The sequence below is a fragment of the Patella vulgata genome, chromosome 2 (assembly GCF_932274485.2).
Source record: "Patella vulgata chromosome 2, xgPatVulg1.2, whole genome shotgun sequence".
In the NCBI taxonomy this organism is placed as follows: Eukaryota; Metazoa; Mollusca; class Gastropoda; family Patellidae; genus Patella; species Patella vulgata.
In genome coordinates, this window is record NC_065880.2 from 29,095,309 (window position 1) to 29,109,880 (window position 14,572).

General features: G+C 36.0%; 1 protein-coding gene across 7 annotated transcripts in view; it reads right to left on the bottom strand.

Moving 5' to 3' along the window:
* LOC126809688 (protein F37C4.5) overlaps positions 1-14,572 on the bottom strand; it is a 62,803-nt gene that overhangs the window by 23,735 nt on the left and 24,496 nt on the right. The window contains exon 6 of one of the 7 annotated variants that reach the window (XM_050534409.2): positions 2,356-2,500. The exons of the other annotated variants lie outside the window; for them this stretch is intronic. Within the exon in view, the coding sequence (XP_050390366.2) occupies positions 2,356-2,500 (145 nt within the window). The remainder of the gene's footprint in view (positions 1-2,355; positions 2,501-14,572) is intronic. 7 annotated transcript variants of the gene reach the window in all.

Genomic DNA, 14,572 nt, shown 5'->3' on the forward strand with positions numbered 1-14,572 from the left:
CGTCGTAAATTGCCCGTCCAGGAATATGCCCAATCGGACATCAAGACATGGCGAATAATATTCAAGTGCATATCTACCACTTGACCCAATTATCGTTGATAATAGGCTGGATTGATTAAGTAATTAAGAGATCAACATATTTACCGTGTGATACCATCTATATACCTACCGTGATTAACTACTTAATCTGTCTTGATTAACTACTTTATCTGACTTGATTGACTGACTTAATCCTTTGTCGAACAATTCGTCAATCCAATTTTGCACAAAAGTCATTGCTTCTCCTTTGTCGGACTATGTATCAACCCAATAAGAGTGATTATAAACTTAATCTACGTTTCTCTATGGACGGACATTTTAATCCTTAATGTCAGTCGACAACATGTAGAAACTAGTCATATATGTCACATATCCTATTATATCTGTTAACTTGTCATACACACACACACACACACACCACACACATGGTTATAATACAATAACCGAAAACTGAAGTAGAAATCTTGCGAGATGAGTGAAATTACGAGAGATGTAAATGTGACAATTATCACATGGAAAATGTCAGAGAAAAGATTCTCTTTTGATGCATACTCTCGGGTTTATGATATTTTGAATGAGGTTTATGTTCTTAAAAAAAAGAAATAAACATGCTGAGAAATGTCGACAAATATTTCGAATTCGATTGGAATAGTGTAAGTAGTTAATTGTTTTACATTATAGCAGGTGTGATCAGAGTCGAGCACTATTATTTACTTTTTAGCAGATGATGTCACTCGTTCTGTATCTTGGAGTGAGGTTACTGCAAAAAGATTTTTTATCTCCATCCGAATGTTAGTCGAAACGGAGTATAAGATGAATGCCGGACTTCTGCTGAAAAAAAGTGTCGACCTGGACCCAAAAACATATGGTAATTTTTTAGGAATATTACTGGCGTGAATTTGATGAAAAGTATGGGTCGGCAGTGGTTGGAAGCTTTCATTCTATTGTATTACGACAACACGTAACTTTGTAGGAATATTACCTACATAAATTTGAATATGCACGGGAATATATTATCATTACGTACGAATTTGAATATTTTGTTGACATGTGATTTTTGTGTGTGGTCTGAAACTGCCTGCTTAAAGCGAGAATTTCAAATTTTCTAAGAAAGTCAAAACATAATTATTTCTATGTCTTTTGCTCAATAGGTTATCAAATCACTATTATAAGATCATGGGCATTATTTTCCACCCTTAAAAATCTATGACACAGGAAATAACAACACAATTACCTCCCCTGTTTTGCTATTGACAACATGGGGCAGCCATTTTCCAACGTTGGAATTTGAGGTTAAAAATGATATTTTTGCCAATTTCTCAGCTGGCAATAGCGAATTATAGGATTAATAGGATTATTCTTTAACAAGGTAGGACTGTTTATGGATACCATCTATTTTAAGGCTTTATTTTAATACATTTTAAAAATATAACTTGAAAATTTGCAATTGCAACTTTAAATAATCTGGTTGAACTCGCTAAAACATTCTACAAACTTCTAGTATAATAGTCTGGTAGAACTCACTAAAACATTCTATTAACTTCTAGTATAATAGTCTGGCAGAACTCACTAAAACATTCTACTAACTTCTAGTATAATAGTCTGGTAGAACTCACTAAAACATTCTACGAAATTCTAGTATAATAGTCTGGTAGAACTCATTAAAACATTCTACTAACTTCTAGTATAATAGTCTGGTAGAACTCACTAAAACATTCTACTAACTTCTAGTATAATAGTCTGGTAGAACTCACTAAAACATTCTACGAACTTCTAGTATAATAGTCTGTAGAACTCAATGAAACATTCTACTAACTTCTAGTATAATAGTCAGGTAGAACTCTTCTGAGTAAAATATAGGGAATTTTCATGACGTAACATGAGTGACCTTTTTAAAATAAATCCTAGTGTTTGTTACTGCTGATTTCAAGAAAAAGTTTACCCTTGGGTGCATCCGGAACAAACAACGATACTCGCATAGGTAAATTTGGCCATCGCTGAAACTCGCTATTGGAACTAATATTCTTTGACTCAAATCTTCTTTTCAATATTTCTATTTTATTTACTTGTTGTACTCGCCCACAAAATTGACTAATGGTTTTGAGGGGTGTTACGTTTGACAATTCCACTGATTTACAGGATAACTACTAATGAAATTAATATGACTGGTGATCAACAACATTTAACACATTACTTCCTTGCTTGTATTAATTTCAAGTTTAACAGTACATGTACTTGATGTAAAAGGTGATCTTTGCATTGATTATACTCAAGGCGTAATTCACTTTATTGACATTTAACATAATAAAATCAAACCTTTGCCATAGAAATACCCATAACAGGAGGAGGTGCATCATATGCATAACAATCTTCGACAGTTGGATCATATTCATTTATAGCTGCTGGTCGAGCTGACATCATCATCATTCTTGGAGCCAATGATTTTGAATTTTTACTGAAACTGCTCCAAATAAATGAAAAAAACAAAACAACTAAGTATAATCCAATATAACAATATCTCTACTTTCCATATACCATATACCAGAATTGCCATACTTTTATTGGAAACAACCACCCGATAAATACTTTTTTACGATTTTAATGTAAAGACCACTGTTATTATGTAATAAAGCACAATAAATATAGAGAGACTTTCATAGAGAATAAAGATAGGTGTGCAAAATCAATAGAAGGCAATATTACATGTATAACTTTTGATCGATTTGAATAATTTTGGACAAAAGTGCCTAAACAGTCAAGTCTACATTAGGTTAGTTTAGTTAGACTTCATCTAGATAAATACATGCACATTAGGCAATATGTTAATTAAGGAAAAACCTTTATTATATCAAGGTATAGTATCGTGTAATATTCATCTCATATATAATGTGTGATAATTATGTTGGATTCAAAGATATGTGATGATTATGTAGAAAGTAAAACTATATCAAACCAAAGATATGTGATAATTGTGTTGGACTAAACAATCCAAGATGTGTGATAATTGTGTTGGACTATCAATCAATTTGAGTTACTGTTATGTTGTATTGCATAATGTGAGTAACTGGTTAGTTGTGATGAATAATGTGAGTTATTGGTATGTTGTATTGCATTATGTGAGTTACAGCTGGTATGTTGTATTGAATAATGTGAGTTACTGGTACATTGTGATGAACAATGTGAGTTACTGGTACAATATATTGGATAATTATTCATAAATTCTTTTTTAACCATACATTATTCAAACGTTGCATTATCTGATGCCTGTTCTATAAGGTTTGGCATTTTAAATATTTATATTTTAAATAATTTCTCCAAAAAATTTCCAAATTTGAACTGCAGCAAAGTAAAAGTTAAGGACGTTGGATCATTAACATGGAATTATTTCAATACTCTTTGAGATTCCATCGACCAAGCATAAGTATTGTAATTTGCTATTAAATTCAGCGCTAATTAAATCATATTTAAAAAAAAAATAAAATGAAATAAAATAAAGATCTAATTTAATAACTAAAACATGCTTTTCAAAATTTTAATAAACATCCGTACATCATTCTGTACATTACACAAAGTATTTTTTTCCAAGCAACCAAATTTACAATTATTATGCATTTCAATTTGGGACCAGGACATAAAATTGACCCATCCTCCATTCTGCTAGAACTATACTACCATTAAAGATACATTATGGGAGATAAAATAAACAGATGACAGTTCTCGCTATAATAGTTAAAAACTAGATAGTGTAAAGGTAATTTGCTGAAAACTTCAGTCAAATTGATCCACTATGAGCCAAGAAAGAAGCGGGTGAAATGTTTGCATAGTCTCGGCCATCATTACTAAAATCATTAATATAAACAGCATAGTCTCGATTATCCACTTTTTTTGATTTAATTATCAATGGCCGTTAGCGGCATATAGGAATCTAATCCAGCCAACATCAAAGGCTAGCCTTGACATCGAGAGTTTATTATGGTCTGGATAAGTTAATTAATGTCTAATTGATAATTTAGATAACATTTCAGGCCTAAAGAAAGACTTGTAATAAGCAGATTTTGCTCTTGCATAATGCATGTTTAACTCAAGTCAGCACCAAGTACCTAAATCTATGGTATGGTACCTCTAAAAACAGAGCCTGACAAGGACAGCTGTCTAATCCTTTGGATGAGACAAAAAATCGAGGTCCTGTGTATACATTGGAAGGCACGTAAAAGATCCCTTGGCAGTTGGAATTTGATATAAGAGCAGGCGATAGTGCGGGCAAAATTTCCCTCATAGCACACTGTATGGTGTATGCTCGTTTTCATTAGCCCAGTATAGGAGCAGAACAGTAAATAGAACATAAAATTTTACTGAACTTATATCAACTCTCTTGTAGACATATGTCATAAACCCTAGGTACAATATCAGTAAAACCAAAACTTACTTCATTAAACCAAGACAGCTTACAATGCCCTCCCCCCCCCCCAAAAAAAAAACAAAAAAAACTAAAGGCTACACCATACTATGTGATATGAAGGAAATCAATGCAGACAGCAGTGTTTCTGACTATTCTTCATTTAATTACAACTGTCAAGGGTTCTTTTACATGATCGATTTTCCATACCATACAAACAACTAGATGCTGTTGCTAGCAAGGCTCCAGACAAGGGGAAACCACACTGAAAAAAGAGAGAGAGAGAAATGGGGTTTAACGTCCACTCGACACAAACTAGGTCATTTCAGGACTAACATATGGTTTAATTTTATTTCAATAATTCGCTTGCGCATAGGGGTCTTTAGCAGTGGGAGGAAACCGGAGGACCCGGAAAAACCCACGAGGTTGGACAGGCGACTCTACTCCTTGTCACGTACAACCACACTGAAAAACCTGGAGAAACTTTCTTAGTAAACACAGGGATCGAAACAGCTAACAGCTAAAATATACTGCAGAATTAGTAACTGGAATAAGAACATGTGCTTTTATTACTGTTCACACCTAATTAAAATTGTCAGTTTGTTGCCATGACCGGTTATCATTTTGTCTTGGGATACATTTTACTGGGATGGTCTGCAAGGTGAGATAAATTAGATACAAAATACCAGTTTTATTACGACACTGAACTAATTTGATTGTTTTTTTTTATTTTTGTGAATAGTACAAAATAGTATTTATCGGATGTGTGTGTGTGTGTGAAATAGCTTCATTCAACGTCTGCTTTCACCGAAGTATTATCGCAGACAAGTTATCAGATATATTGATTTGGGGTGTTATATACTATTGGGATATGTGACATATATGACTAGTTTTTACATGTTGTCGGCTGACATCAAGGTGATTAAAATGACAATGGAGAAACCACAAGTTTATAATCACTCTTATTGGATTGATACATATTCCGACAATTTTTTTATTGACCATATCTTGATTGGGCATATTCCTGGTTGGACAATAGCGTAGAACATGTCCGGAATATACGGGCGAAATCATATTTCTGGTACAAACTGCTGGAGTAAAATTTGGATCTTCAGCCGAATTTTCCATAATGATCAACATCTCACATGCATCACGTAATTTTCCATAATTTTTGACATTGCACATCATCAAATGCCCAAGGGATCTATGTCAGGCATCATTTGTCAATAATTAAAAATCAACTGCAGCATAATTTTAATCAAATCTGGGCAGTCAATCCACCAAGTGATGTGCAAAGGGTACAGTCTCTATGGTCACATGAGAAATTAATAATAAAATTAAGATGAAATGATTGTAGACCATCCAATGTAAGTACACGTAATCTATTCTTTAATCCAAATTTGTCAGAAATATTACAACCTTGGCCTTAGGAATCTGAAGTGTGGATAAGGGAGCCGAGATGCATCTGTTATCAAGAAGATGTGAAAATCTCAACAAACACTCTCCTGGAACAGTATTGTCTTCTTTACTCATAATATTTGGCATACTTTTTCTTCCTTCCCTGTGTGAAGAGCTACAAAATTAAATGTAATCTTCTGCTAATTTCTATTAACCCTTTAGGTACGACTATCAAAGAATGTAAACAACGCAAAGTCACCAATGACATCATTTCATGATATATTTTTAATGGTTCCTCAGTTATACATCGAACAATATATGTTCTACAAGCTATCAAATAATATAGATATTGTAGATATTTCTGAAAATTTAATTCAATCCCACACAAATTTATATTTAAAGTCTAGTTCACACCAATGACGAATGTCGCGCTTTAAATCGGCGAGCAAAGCGCCATCATTTTTGTTTACTTTTCCAAAAATATTACGATCTCCTAAGTAATATTGCGCTCTGATAAGCTCTGATACGAATTGGTTACGCTTTGGGGGAAGAATTATTTCCCGATTTGATCAGGCCTTGTTACGCTTCGTGCAGGGCAGGGCAGGGCCATTGTACAGGCGTATAAAGATGAGATCTTCAACCCACCTACCTCCCCTGAAGCATGGAGAAACCTTGCCCAGCAGTTTGAACAGAGGTGGCATGTCCACCATGCAGTTGGTACCTTGGATGGAAAACATATAGCCATCAAGAAACCAGCAAACACAGGCAGTCTCTACCACAACTACAATGGGTTCTTCTCCATACCAATGCTGGCCTTGGTAGATGCACAGTACAAGTTCATCTGGATTGAGCGGGGGGGTAAAGGACACATGTCTGACTCCCAGATATTCATAGACTCTGAGCTCTTTGAATGCCTAGCAGATGGGTCCATAGGACTGCCCCCATCATGCCCTCTCCCTGGGGAAACTGAGCCAGATATTCCATACAGTAGAAGAGGGATGACAGATGAGCAGAGAATCTACAACTACATGATCTCAAGGGGTAGAAGAGTGGTGGAGAATGCCTTTGGCATCCTGGCTAACAGGTTCAGGTGCCTGCTGGGAACACTGGAATAGAAGGTAGAGACCGTCAGACATTTCGTGGAGACTGCTGTGGTACTGCACAACCTGCTGAGGCAGAGGGTGGTGATGGCAGCCAATGAGGTGGATCACGAGGATGAAGAGCACAATATCATACCAGGGGCCTGGAGACATGAACCTCACTGGGAAGATGTTTCACAGCCACTTGCAAGGGGCCGCGCCACTGTGGATGCCAGACGTCAGAGAGAACATCTCAAAGACTACTTTCTCCAGTGGGTGCTGTTGACGGGCAGCAAAAAATGGCTGGTGTTGTACTTCCTGGTGCAGTTGAGGAGAGGAGAGGAGAGAGAGAGAGAGAGAGAGAGAGCCTGCAAGACTGAGGATGAAGACTAGTGTGTTGTGAACATTATTTTGTAATATTGACTTGGAAATTTGAAATTATTATGTTATTATATGTACTTTGGAAGATGTTATGATTATTATTCATGTTACTATTCATCTTTGCTGCACCTCTACCTCTCTTGGGTCCCATCTTTGTGTTGTTTTTCAGGTTCAGGATACCTTTTCTGAAACAATGCAATGAGTGGTACACAAGTCGCAGCGCTGGAGAGAGAGCTTGGGTATCGTAGGAGAGCGTGAGGAAGCTTGCCAAGCGTAACAAAGCCTAGCAAAGCGTGTCAATCCTTGATCAAAGCGTCTCAATTCGTGGGAAAGCGTAACAAAGTGTGCCAGATCTTCATGCCAGATCGTAGCAAATCTTGAGACATCTTAACAAAGCGGTGACAGACCGTGAAGACTGGGGTCCCCGCTTTGAACAAAGCTCTGTTAAGCTTTCCTAAGCTTTGAGCCAAGCTTTGCTGAACTTTATTACGCTTTGTTAAGCTTTGATACGCTCTCAGCGCTTTAATCAATTCGTGACAGAGCGCCCCAAATTTTGAAACAGTCTTAAAATTTGTTGGCGCTCTTGCCGAATGTCCCGCTTTGCTTAATGCTTTCCAACGATTTATTACGACCTTGACGCTTTAGTCGAGCTTTATTACGCTTTGGTGCCGCTTTGCATGCCGCTTTAAAGCGCCATCAAAGCGCCGTTGGTGTGAACCTAACTTTACAATACTCTATGTATATCTTTGTTTGTGTTAGCAAGACATGTAACTCACTGTTTTCTCAATCTGAGAGTACTTATTCGTATTTGGATTCTGAGAGCATTTTGAGAGTAACTATTCGTATTCACATTCTGAGAGTAACTATTTGTATTCGCATTCTGAGAGGAACTATTCGTATTCGCAGTCTGAGTGTAACTTTTGGCATTCTGAGAATAACCATTTACAAAGACGTGACAGATCAGTGCCCTCAATCTGAGAGATTTCATAATGCAAATGTTATCATTGGTTGTAAGCAATGCATGTACCTAATGTGTTAAAGAAGAAAGATCTATATAAGAATGTTATATCTTTATATATACATGCTGATATTAAACTCAATTTATATTTTTCTGTTTCAGCATAGTCTGTACTGTAATTATGGTAATCTACAGTTCACAATTTAAACATTACAAAATAAAAATCTGGAAAAGCTAGCATTTACTGAACAGCTATGTTCATGCAAAACACAGAAACATGAAAAATCCAGAAATTTAAACATTATTCACTTTATTGGTATTGTGTGTAGATAAACATTTATTGTTTATTTCATGGCAGTGAAAGTTCTGTTAACTGTGAGAATGGTAGGAGATTCTTAGCAATAAAGTAGCTGTATTATAATCTTTAACTTGTATTATTCACAGTAAAGCTAACATCACATTATTATACAGGTAAATGATTGAAATAGGGTTTAATATCCTACTTTTCTGCACCGAATGGGCTAATGAAGCTAGACATACACCATACAGTGTGCTATGGCCTACTCTCATTTCGAATTGCAACTGTCAAGGGTTCTTTTATGTGTATGCAGCGCCTTGGTTTTTTGTACCATCCGAATGACTATACACTGTCTTTGCCAGGCCCTTTGTCCTGCACCACTGACAAGGGGAAACTACGCAATAAAATCCTAAGGGACTTTCTCGGTCAACACCTGGACTGAACCCAAGACCTCCTGGTTAGCGAGCCAGCATCTTACTCACTGAACCACTCGTTGGCAGAGACACATCTAAAAGGTTCATCAAGTACCTCTCCATTGGACAGGAAACATACTGGCAACAGTTTTATAATTCATGGGATCAGGTTTGGAAAATTAGAAAAAAAAATTTGCACTTATTTACATTAAACTGGCTAGCAGTGGTGAAAAAAAAAAACTGTTCTCTCAAGTAACAAGCCAACAGTGAGGCTGATGTCCCCCGCCGAAATAGGAAAATAATTAGAGGACACATATAAATTTATCACAAATAAGCGGAACGGACAGACAGACAAACAGACAGACGGACGAACCCATTTTAATAGTTCCCTGCTTTCTTCGAAAGGCGGGGGACAATCAAAGTAGGAGAGTTATTGTTTTCCAAAGTCTCGACCAATCAAATTGCGTATCGCTCTGCTTACCCTGAGCAGAAAATGCTCATTATCAAACTTAGTCAAGGTATTACTGTAATGAAACTATACACCAAGTTTCATCAATCTCACTTAATTAGAACTAAAGTTATCGTGTCCCAAAGCATCAACCAATCAAATTGCTTATCTCTGCTTACCCTAAGCGGAAAATGCTCATCTTCGAACTCCATCAAGGCATTGACCTAATCAACACATACACCAAGTTTGAACATTCTAGCTCAATTAGGAAGAGAGTTATCGTGCCCCAAAGTATCAACCAATCAAATTGCTTATCTCTGCTTACCCTAAGCGGAAAATGCTCATCTTCGAACTCCATCAAGGCATTGACCTAATAAACACATACACCAAGTTTGAACATTCTAGCCCAATTAGGAAGAGAGTTATCGTGTCCCAAAGCATCAACCAATCAAATTGCTTATCTCTGCTTACCCTAAGCGGAAAATGCTCATCTTCGAACTCCATCAAGGCATTGACCTAATCAACACATACACCAAGTTTGAACATTCTAGCCCAATTAGGAAGAGAGTTATCGTGTCCCAAAGCATCAACCAATCAAATTGCTTATCTCTGCTTACCCTAAGCGGAAAATGCTCATCTTCGAACTCCATCAAGGCATTGACCTAATAAACACATACACCAAGTTTGAACATTCTAGCTCAATTAGGAAGAGAGTTATTGTGTCCCAAAAAGTGTGACGGACAGACAGACGGACGGACAGACGGACAGACAGACGGACAGACAGACGGACAGACAGACGGACGAACCCATTTTAATAGTCCCCTGCTTTCTTCGAAAGGCGGGGGACAATAATCATGGCAGGCAAGATTCACTGATTTAATGATCCCTCATTCTTTTTCTGAAGCCATGCAACAACCAAACATAGAATGATAAAATTTTTACATAACACCGATTACCCACTGATATACTGGACTATTCATTACTCCTACTGATGTTCTTTATTACCCATTTATATACTAGATTATTCATTACTCCTACTGATGTTCTTAATTACCCATTGATATACTGGACTATTCATTACTCCTACTGATGTTCTTAATTACCCATAGATATACTAGACTATTCATTACTCCTACTGATACTCTTAACCAATCTGGTTAAAACACAGATCCTATTTCGTTTTGTTTTTATAGTTCAAAATTTCGTTTTACTTGCCTTTACTACACTAGGATCTGGAAGAGTTGTTATCATTGACATGTTCTGAATGGTGTGAGAGATTAGCCAATGAAACGGTCTGTTACGGCGAAATTTAGGCGTGTTTTGCACGGAAGTGTGGGTAATCCACTAGTAACATCAATGCTGATTGGTTAATAATATGTCTGACGCAATAAGGTCAATAGTCGGTCTTTTGACCCCTGACGTGACCTATCGCAATAACTTGTCAGATCTTCGTGTAGTAGAGGCCATCGAAAGTATAATATAGATCTTTATTTTAATCAGATTGACTCTTAACATTTGGTCCTACTTTTGCCAGGCGTCGACCTAATTAGCTACTGAATATCAATGGCTTACGCCACCTGTCGACTACCTAATGTCTAGTCACTTTTCCTAACAACGACTGTTGCCGGCCTCTTTGATGTTATGTTTTATTGATCAAAAAAGTTATCAAAAAAGGCCAATTGGTTTCCCAAAAGTAGTTATCCAATAAATATATAGTTTGATATACTGGACTATTCATTACTCATACCCAGGGGCGCAGATCGCCAAAAATTAGTGGTGGGAACAGTCCATGCGCGGGCGACTATTGGTAAAGAGGGGGGTGGGGGTCCTGTCCCAAAATTGTTTGAAAACCAGACGCTCTAAAACGCACTCTGTGGGTATTTTCAGCATCATTTTCTGGCAAACAATTCTAATCTCTGAGGCAGCAAATGATACGAAATCTAATCTAAAGACAAATCTTCAAGCCACCGTTCACGATTTATTCTCTCATGTACACTACAAGAACTAGAAATATTTACACTACTGAGATTCCAACTCCGCCTCCATTCCCAGTAGTGTACGAATACGTAAAGTCTTTGAGCAAAATGTGTATTCAATTGGATACACAAATGTTCAGGCCTACAAATCTTTTAATTTATATAAACTAAAACAAGCCACACACACAGCTAAACATATCAATATTCAATCCCAATTGAAATAAATGTAACATTTTACTGTATTATTCATTGGTGATTAAAAATCTCATGGCAAAGGCGAATTTTCACATGTTAAAATTCAAAAATGGTGACCACATTGAAATAATAACTTTTTGCTTTTTTTAAAGTTAAATCTAGCTGTTTATATTGTTCCCATAGCTATTTTAATGATTCACATAGTACCAGTTGTATTATATTATCTATTTTGAATGTGACAGTGGTGATGTTATGTTAGAAATTGCGTGTTTGGAATTTTATAATTTGCGTGATTTATCATCCAGTATACCAGATAAAAACATATTATTATAATCCCTATGGAATATTTTAATTATTTACTGTTACAATATGAATTATCACTTATTCCCTGTTAAATAAAAATCGGTTACCGGGTGCAGCTTTACAACTTCAAGGACCCTGGCCTCAAGTGCCTGGGACCAAATATACACTTTCTGAACTGTCAATAAAAGCTTTGGAATGATTTCAGTTTCAAAAAATAAACAGTAAGCAAAACATCAGAAATAAGTGGTGGGGACACAGTATATCATGTTCCCACCACTAAAAATATTGGTGGGGACACGTCCCGGTGTCTCCACCGGGATCTGCGCCCATGCTCATACTGATGTTCTTTATTTCTCATGTTGATATACTGATTAACCTGATTACTGATGTTTCTATCATGCAAGATCGGTATCAATTACAGATATACAAGTATCTTATATAATTACACTATTTTCAGTTACCCAAAATCTTTAGGTAAGTTAGCACTACCAACCACTTAAAAAAATTCTTAACATAGATAGAACTGTTTTTGAAGATGGACTTATGCTATACAGTGTGCAGTTTTGTCTACTCTTCATCAAAGTCCAATTGTCAATAGTTCTTTTACATTCACACCAATGAGCACATAAGTGAACCATGGTTTTTGTTCCTTCCAAGCGACTAGACACTTTTCCTTGCCAAACCTTGCATACTACACCACTGAGACATGGGAAAACCATACTGGAAAATCCCGAGGAAGTTTCTCAGCTAACCGGGACGTGCATTTAATTCAATAAATCATCTTCTTCTCATAACTTTAATGGTTTACATTATCATGGAGCGTACAGTAAGATTCATCATTATCTTGGTGTGTACAAAAAATTCAATTCTAGCAAAGCTCATCATTATCCAGTGATTTCTTGTTATGAATAATGTAGCACAATCAAGCCCTCCCTACCATTTAGACAAACTGAACTATAGAGAAGCTTCTGTACAGTAAAATTCATTATGATCAATACTATACATTCTCCTCATTATCCCACTATTTCCATTCCTATGTTTAATAATAATAATAATATATTTATAATGCGCAAATTTCCATGACTACACCTGCAACATTTTCCACCAAACTTGATCAAAGCGAATGCACACATCATTCAGACATAGTGCACTAAAAGCTCAGTGTGTCAGAACTTAAGTATGAGTAGACTGATGATTTTGGTGTACAGTACATATGATGAAGGTAATATAACCAGTAAATGGAATAAAAATCAGGAATCCAAACCTTAGCCATTAATGTTATCAAAGGCTGGCCCAAAGCTGCAAAAGTCAAAGCATTATCATCAGCATCATCATCAGATCTCTCATTGGCCATTTCTTGATCACCAATATCTTGACAGTATAATTCATATTGTTCCACAGTTCTAAATCTCTTCGATTTAATATGATTTCTACAAACATGAACAATCAAATTTATCCATTTGACAGCAGGGATGCAAATGCCTTCTTAATCAAATTTTGAATGAAAGTTTTAATTATGTAATCCAAGCAGTCAAAATTCAAATCTTATACAGAAGTTTTCAGTATTGATGGTGATTACCTGTAACTATGTGCAGCTTGGTTGAGGTAGGAGCAGGTGTGCTATAATATTTCACAACTAGTGTTTAAGACTTTTTTGGATCATCTCCCTTACTGTGAGTTTGATTTCAATTAAAGTAAGGTCTGTATCAGTATCGGCCCCAAACAGTTCAGTGCAGTGAAATTTCCGTCTGGCCCTCGGATCTATTCACTGGATTTGATATATACACTTGTTGTTTATGCCTTGCAATCTGTGCTGTTTGTGTGGCTTGTATATTCTGACTTGTGTAATTATAATTAAAGTCTGCATGTAACATCATTTTTTTTCAAAGTTTGACAGGCTGTGCAAAGTAGACCATCTATTCATCTTTGCTACTACTTAAAGATAAATTGCATACTGTAGAACAAATCTACAATGGGCGGTTGATTACTGTAGGATAAATCTACAATGGAAGGTTGCTGACTTTAGGACAAATTTACAACAGTTGTCTACTGTAGGACAAATCTACAACGGGTGGTTGCCTACTGGAGGACAAATCAATTAAACTGAATGATTTCAAAATCCCATCACTGTTCAAATGTTACAGGCCTTTGAGCATATGGTTTTGTGTGAACTGAAAATGAAATGAAAATAAAACCAAACAAAGTGGAACCTGCAGATTCTGTGTCACAAGGATGCCTTACTGACCAATTGTCACTATGAATACACAACACCTCACTCAAACATATTTACAACCTGTACATATTGTTTCATATTAAAGATTTGTATGGCAAACATATTTATCATCATAACTAACTTAGAGAATAAAATGAAACCAATATTACAATAACAGATACCAAGAACTTGGAGATAAAATAAAATAATATAGGGATAAACAATAATAAGATTAATGTCAGAGTTGTCCGTAGCCAGAAAAGAAATGACAAATATTGACAATTTATAAAAACAATCTGAAACATTAATAATCAATAACTGTAGAATCTGATTTTAAAACTAGAAAACAAATCCAATTAACTTTTGTTGATTGATAAAATTATAAACCAAAATTTTGTCATTCATACTGTAATGAAATCAAATGGGGTTTACATCCTACTTTTCTGCTCCGACTGGACTAATGAAGACGACATTCA